The sequence below is a fragment of the Bubalus bubalis genome, chromosome 13, assembly GCF_019923935.1.
Source record: "Bubalus bubalis isolate 160015118507 breed Murrah chromosome 13, NDDB_SH_1, whole genome shotgun sequence".
Classification (NCBI taxonomy): Eukaryota; Metazoa; Chordata; class Mammalia; order Artiodactyla; family Bovidae; genus Bubalus; species Bubalus bubalis.
In genome coordinates, this window is record NC_059169.1 from 39,099,425 (window position 1) to 39,107,246 (window position 7,822).

General features: G+C 43.6%; 1 protein-coding gene across 8 annotated transcripts in view; it reads right to left on the reverse strand.

Moving 5' to 3' along the window:
* LMO7 (LIM domain 7) overlaps nt 1-7,822 on the reverse strand; it is a 222,884-nt gene that overhangs the window by 214,491 nt on the left and 571 nt on the right. For 7 of the 8 annotated variants that reach the window (XM_044927220.2, XM_025262746.3, XM_025262745.3 and 4 more), the window contains exon 2: nt 7,588-7,658. The exons of the other annotated variant lie outside the window; for it this stretch is intronic. In XM_044927220.2, the coding sequence (XP_044783155.2) occupies nt 7,588-7,647 (60 nt within the window). In that variant the 5' untranslated portion in view covers nt 7,648-7,658. The remainder of the gene's footprint in view (nt 1-7,587; nt 7,659-7,822) is intronic. 8 annotated transcript variants of the gene reach the window in all.

Sequence of the window (7,822 nt, forward strand, 5' to 3'; positions counted from 1 at the left end):
TCCAGGGGATCTTCCCAACCCAGGGATCAAACCGGGGTCTCCCGCATTGTAGACACACGCTTTACTGTCTGAGCCACCACGGAAGACTAAAATGCTGCATAAAGAATTAAAAAAAAAAAAAATTGACATCAAGACATCTCTTGGCTGCTCACAACTGCCCTGAGCAATCTATGATGCTAGAAATCAGAAGAATGGAACGATAAAGACTGATGTGCCCTTCTGCAAGGAAACCTTCCTGAGCTATAAAAATACTTGATAACATTATTAGGTTGCTGGGCATGGACCTATACGTTTGACCAAAGGTAGACTGCAACTCTGGGCTTCCCAGGTGGTGCTAGTGGTAAAGAGACTGCCGGCCAATGCAGAAGACTTTGGAGGAGGGCACGGCAACCCACTCCAGTATTCTTGCCTGGAGAATTCTATGGACAGAGGAGCCTGGCGGGCTACATTCACAGGGTTGAAGAGTCAGACACGACTGAGTGATTAACACACACATGCACAGCCCAGCAAATACCTGGTACAAAGTAGGCACATCAAGGGCACTTTTGGATAACAAAGTGACTGAATGTAAGTCCCATGAGGGAAACCATTAACTAGAAGGCAGGAGTAGAGTGACCTCACTCAGGAACAGGGTTAGGGCAGAAAAGGAAATACTGAGCGAACAGGCAAGCTCACACTGGCACCCAGAGGAAGGCACATCGTGTAACTGCTCCCAACCAACTGCCAAAGCGAAGAGCTCAGCTTCAGACACTGGGAGAAGGGAAGAATCTCGGTCCTTCAGTTCAGCTCAGTTCAGTTGCTCAGTTGTGTCTGACTCTTTGCAACTCCAGACTGCAGCACGCCAGGCTTCCCTGTCCATCACCGACTCCCGGAGCTTGCTCAAACTCAAGTCCATTGAATTAATGATGCCATCCAACTATCTCATCCTCTGTCATCTCCTTCTCCTCCTGCCTTCAATATTTCCTGGCATCAGGGTCTTTTCCAATGAGCCAGTTCTTTGCATCAGGTGGCCAAAGTATTGGAGCTTCAGCATCAGTCCTTCCAATGAATATTCAGGGTTGATTTCCTTTAGAATTCACTGGTTTGATCTCCTTGCAGTCCAAGGGACTCTCAAAAGTCTTCTCTGACACTACGGTTCAAAAGCATCACTTCTTTGGCACTCCACTTTCTTTATGGTCCAACTCTCACATCCATACATGGGTACTGGAAAAACCATAGTTTTGACTAGATGGACCTTGTAATGGTTGGCAAAGTAATATGCTGTCTAGGTTGGTCATAGCTTTTCTTCCAAGGAGCAAGCGTCTTTTAATTTTATGGCTGCAGTCACCATCTGCAGTGATTTTGGAGCCCAAGAAAAGAAAGTCTGTCACAGTTTCCATTGTTTCCCCATCTATTTGCAGTAAAGTGATGGGACCGGATGCACGATCTCCGTTTTTTGAATGTTGAGTTTTAAGCCACCTTCTTCACTCTCCTCTTTCACTTTCATGAGGAGGCTCTTTAGTTCTTCTTTACTTTCTGCCATAAGGGTGGTGTCATCTGCATATCTGAGGTTATTGATATTTCTCCCGGCAATCTTGATTCCAGCTTCTGCTTCATCCAGCCCTGCATTTCACATGATGTACTCTGCATAGAAGTTAAACAAGCAGGGTGACAATATACAGCCTTGATGTACTCCTTTCCCAATTTGGAACCAGTGTGTTGTTCTATGTCCAGTTCTAACTGTTGTTTCTTGACCTGCATACAGATTTCTCAGGAGGCAGGTAAGGTGGTCTGGTATTCCCATCTCTAAGAATTTTCCACAGTTTGTTGTGATCCACACAGTCAAAGGCTTTGGCATAGTCGATAAAGTCTGGTCCATAGGTTTTGTTAAAGCCACAGCCTCGGGAATTCCCTGGCAGTCCAGTGGTTAAGATTCTGCACTTCCAAGGCAGGGGGCACAGGTTCAATCCCTCATCAGGGAACTAAGATCCTACATGCCATGCTGCTGCTGCTGCTAAGTCACTTCAGTCATGTCCGACTCTGTGCGACCCCATAGACAGCAGCCCACCAGGCTCCCCCATCCCTGGGATTCTCCAGGCAAGAACACTGGAGTGGGTTGCCATTTTCTTCTCCAATGCATGAAAGTGAAAAGTGAAAGTGAAGTCGCTCAGTCGTGTCCGACTCTTAGCGACCCCATGGACTGCAGCCCACCAGGCTCTTCCATCCATGGGATTTTCCAGGCAAGAGTACTGGAGTGGGGTGCCATTGCCTTCTCCCCACATGCCATGCAAAGTGGCAAAAAAAGAAAAGAAAAAAAATTTTAAAGCCACAGCCCTAAGACTGTACTTTCTCTCACAAACATTTATGCGGCACTGAGCCAAATCCTCAAGATAAAATGTTGTTCCCGCCTTCAGTTAGCACCTAGTCTAGCGTGGAAAAATGGATGTAATTATACCACAGAGTGCAGAAAGAGAGGTCTACACAAGCAATAGAGACGAGGAAGAAACGAGTGGGGTGGAGGCTTGGTAGCCCAGAAAAGGCCTCACACAAAGGTCAACCATAGACCCCAAGTGTGGGAGATTAAAGAGGTGTACGGAGTACTCCAATCACAACAGTCTGAAGGTTAGAAAACAGCACCCTGAGCATGGGGAAACACAAGCAAGGATTAGGGAACACTTTTAATGGGCTTCCCTATTGGCTCAGATGGTAAAGAATCTGTCTACAATGCAGGAGACCCACATTGGATCCCTGGGCCAGTAAAATCCCCTGGAGAAGGGAATGGCTACCCACTTCAGTATTCTTGCCTGGGATATCCCATGGAGAGAGGAGCCTGGGGGCTGTGGTCCATGGGGTCACAGAGAGTCAGACATGACTGAGCAAGTAACACCCAACCTCTGTACAGTCAGCGCCTCATCCAGCTGGCATCATCACCACTGGAGGCGCAAAGAAGAAAACCGAGGCCTACGGGATTTGAGAAGCTGAGCCACGACTTAAAGATTTAATTTCAAAATGGTGCTTTTTTTCTCTTTTTTCCATTGAGATTTAATTGACATACAGCTTTGTCTAGGTGAAAGGTGGATCCCCGAACAATTTGACATATATTGTGAGATGAATACTACCGTAAGCTTAGTCAACATCTATCTCTTCAAATAGTTACAGAAAAGCTTTTCCTTGTGATAAAAACATGAACATTTACTCTCTTAGCAACTTTCAAGTATGCTATACAGCAATGCTAATTATAGTTATCCTGAATTAGATGAAAGTGGTCAAAAGGTACAAACTTCTAGTTGTAAGGTAAATAAGTTCTGGGGATAAATGTATAAATCTGTGCTCTTTATCTCTATGCTATCTGGCGGTTATGTAAATAGTAACGCACAAAATGAGCAAAAACAAAGACATAAAGCCACAGACCAGACTGTAAAGGGCTGTGGAAGCTACATTTCACGGCTTAATGTATATGCGGACTTTAAAATCTTTTCATGCCTCCACAGAAAACAAAAATCAAAATCAATTTATGTTCTGAAAAACTAATTCCAGTTTCAACAGCTACAATAAGAACTGCTTTATAACATTTAAAATTTTAAACAAATCTTTATCATCAGAGTCTTTTCAAGTTTAATATCTGTCCATCGAAACCATATATTATTACCAGAAATGTTTCTATGAATTCAGTTAAGATTTTCAAATGCATGTTTACATCACTTTCCATCCATCTGAAAAGCAACAGTACAAATCATGAGAACCTTTGTTTGTCTGCAGACAACACCACTATGCACCGAGGACTCAAGTGCACTCAGCAAATCCTTTCACACCAAACCACAGGTGGGAAACCACCAATAGAAGGGAAACAGCTTACAGAGAAGAAGAGGGCAATCACTTGGGCGGATTATGTAACTATCAGTGGGAGACTCACAGAGTGGAATTCCTTAAAAATTTAGCACTAAATGCACACTAAAGTGATGACCAGCACACGATCCCTAAAGGACAGAAATGGGCAGGTGGAGAAACAGACCAGCTAGATTTAACTGGGGAAGGATTCACACTCTGGTGCCAGGCATGACAATGAGCTCAACTGGCATCTCTTTGGTCCTTCTACAAGATGACAGTGATACTGAAAATATCAAACCCAGAGATAACAGGACTGGCAGGGGAGCAGGAAGGTGTGGAATTAAACTAGCCTGTTCTGCTCCAGTCATAAAAATTACTGCTGTGTTTAAACCTCAACCTAGATAGGAACATGAAAGTCACAGACTGGAAACAGGTAACCAACCAAGGCAGTGAGCAATAATGTTCAGTTTTCAATCTCATTGGCATTTTGTCTGTTTATGATAGGTTTTTTAATGCCCCCCCCCCCCCCAAAAAGAAAGACAGAGGCAACTATTTGGTACAGAAAATTAAAAGGTGATGCAGAAAAGGACTAAAATTAGAGGGTCTGGAGTGCGTTTTCTGCCACCTCCTCTCCCACTCCATGACCGTGCTAGACTCAAGCTTCCCCTTTGCCATCACCTCCAAACCACTGGCTTCCAATGACTGTTTAATCATAAACTAGCTCGCTACATTATTAATATTCCAAACTGCATTTTCAACCAGATAATAATCCACTATCATGATGTTGAATTATCTTAGAAGGTTATGTTCCTACATTTGTTTTTATTTCAAATATGAAACTAAGCAGAAGTTAAGTATATATATACTTTTAAACAGCAAAGAACAATTTGAAATAAAGAGTCATAAAATGACAATAACTGGCAGAATAACAAGCACTAGTCCCCACCTTACCCTTTCTCCTCTTCCTCCCAAAACAAAAAACGATTTTAATTTTGGTTGCAGGAGTAATACATTAGTTATTTAAAATTGCTGATGGAGCACGGAAATGGCAAGGACATACCGGCATGGACTCTGGTAATCTTTCAAAGATTTACAAGGTTATTGGAGTCTTTTGACCTTGGGCTAGTCAAAGCTGCAGCTGAAAATAAAGGTAGCTCATTAGGTCATATTACGTACAATACATATAATATGTATATTATAGTATTGTTGTTGTTGTTTAGTCATTAAGTCATGTCTGACTCTTCTGCCTTCTACTCTGCTTCTGACTCTTCTGTCTACTTCCTATGGACTGTAGTCCGCCAGGCTCCTCTGTCCATGGGATTTCCCAGGCAACAATACTGGAGTGGGTTGCCATTTCCTTCTCCAGAGGATCTAACCCGTGTCTCCTGCACCAGCAGCAGATTCTTTACCACTGACCCACCAGGGAAGCCCACTATATGATAGCATATATCAAGGATATATTTATTTGTGTTTTATATGTATATATAAATGCTTATATATGACATAGTTTACATAATATAAAAATACATATGTTCATACATGTGCATTATGTATATATACATAAACACGCATATATATGAATGAAACATTTATGCTTCAGTGTATGTAAAGTATAACATAATGGAGCAAGAATATTAGTCAGCAGGAGAAAGATTTACACTATAATAGCCCACACTTTCCAAAATACTTTATATACTTTGCAATCAATATTTTATTTTCAAATTAGGGGTTCTCAGAGTTAAGATATTTTATGGCAATGAGACAGTCATTCATCCTGCTTCTTTTGGCAAGAGCAATATTTTAAAATATGTGCTCTGGTTGTAATGACAAAGCTAAGAAGAAGGATACATTCGGACACTAACTGAAGAAATAACGCAAACCTAGCAGCGAACACCAAGCTGTCACTTCAATGTCCCAAATACAGTGAATATGTAAATTATTCACATATCATCAGTGAATGTACTGCCTTGCTCCCTGGGGCATGAGAAAAAGAAGTCAATTTTAATTTCATAAGAGTTAACCACATTCAAATTATAAGGCAAAGCCTTTAGAAACATTCAGTTTTCTGATAATGAGGAACAAAACACTTTACCAAGTTACCAAATCATTGCTGACAAACACTTTGAGGGGAGTGGGGTGGGGGTTGGGGAGATGAGCACATTCACCATGTACGTGAGATAACTTTTATCACAACACATCACAAACCCAAAGTTTATCACAAATTTCTCACAGAAATCTTATCCAACTACAAGCAAGTTATCACCAAAACAGAGATCTCAAAATCTGTATGCTAAAAAAGGAAAGGATGTGAAATCACCAATAATCACAGTTAAGCAAACACTGAATTTGCAGGTGTAACCTCCACACTGGAGCCCTGTCTGGCCAAAAATGTATCCCATATTTCTTCCCTTCTCCCTCTCTACATCCCTAACACTCAAACACAGAAGGGCAAGTTTAACTTCTAAAATTATGCAGTACACATACTGCTAATGGAAAACTACCTTTGAAAGGCTTGACTTGTCAAGGTTTATGAATGGGGGAAGTTATTTCTCTTAACTACATTGCTGGAATTTTTCCACTCTCATTTCAATTCAGAATACAGTGTTTATTCTTCTCCCAACCTCCCCATGCCCTCGCCTCACACCTTAAGGTCACCTTCAAACCAGCTCAAAGTTTCAGTACAAAATGATGGCAAAGCTAATTTCTTAGACGCCCTCCACCGACTGGCTAGGTGGTAGTGAGACATTCACTTTCCTTTAGTGTGAAAACCATAACATTCAAAGCTTATTCTTTTTTTCCCCCGCATACATTTAATTCTTTAAGAAGAAATAAATTAAGGTACTGTTTGCTTTGGGATTCTTGAATATGCTGTCTTTCCCATGGAAAAATCTTTAATCCTAATTTGAATATTTAAATACGTTGAATAGCCCAGCACCTGGCTTCAATAACCCCTAAATGACTGCCAAGCTGGTAAAGACAACACTTCTCTAACAAGCAGAGGTTCCTGATTTACATCTGCTCGGAAAACTTCCTCAGCATCATTATAAAAGTCATCTTTGACATCCAAAAAGATAACGGCTAGAAGTCCTGGTGTTAACATTTCACAGACAGAAGTAACCCTAAGGCGCTGATCCTGGATATTCCAGGAGACCGTCTCCTTTTAAAGGCAAAGACTGGAGTGGAAGATCTCCTTGAGGCATAGCTGGGTAAATAACCACCCTTGAGTGAGTGATTTCAGGAGATCTTAGTCTTGTCAATGCCGACTTAGGAAAGCCTACGCGCCCTAACTTACACAACCTGGGCTCCGGAAGCTACCTCGGAGAAAGCATCGCTCCAGGGGCGCCACAGGTGTCTTAGGGTCCTCCATCCGCCCTCCCATCCGACACACAGTACTGCCCAAGCTGGTGTATTTCAGGCGTTTCCATTTCTAGCCACCGCCGGAAAAAGGCACCCGAGGACCCTGAGCCCTCTCTGCCCTGCAAAGACATCCACGGAGTCCTGCCGCGGACGTGGGATGGTCCGCAGGGATGCGCGGTCCCCAAACCCCGTGGGGCCGTGGCAGAGGCGCTCCGGGAAAACTCAGGGAAACAGTTGTGGGGAGCGCAGCGGTAAGCTTCGCTGGACGTTAAATGATAAGAGACACGGAACTCGGAAAGTCCCCCGAACTACGGCGCGAACCAGCCTGACGCGCCGCGCCCGCGAAAGTCCGGGAAGACGGCTGAAAGTCCAGTGGCAAGAACGGCCAACTCGTGCGGAAAGGAGAGGAGAAAAGGCACTCACCTCCACCCATCGCTGGGCCTCGGCGAACGCCAGGGCGCAATCGGCCTCCGCCTCCTCCATCCCTTCCAGAACTAGAGGGAGAGAGAGGTGGTGGGTGCGCAGAAAGGCGGCAGTGCCGCGCACGACGGGCCAGATGCCCCGGCCTCTCTCCGACTGCAAGACTCCGGGGCACGTTGTCTCTTTCCCTTTGTTGCGAAGTTGTTGAAACTTCGGCAAAGTTTCGAACCACAAGAAC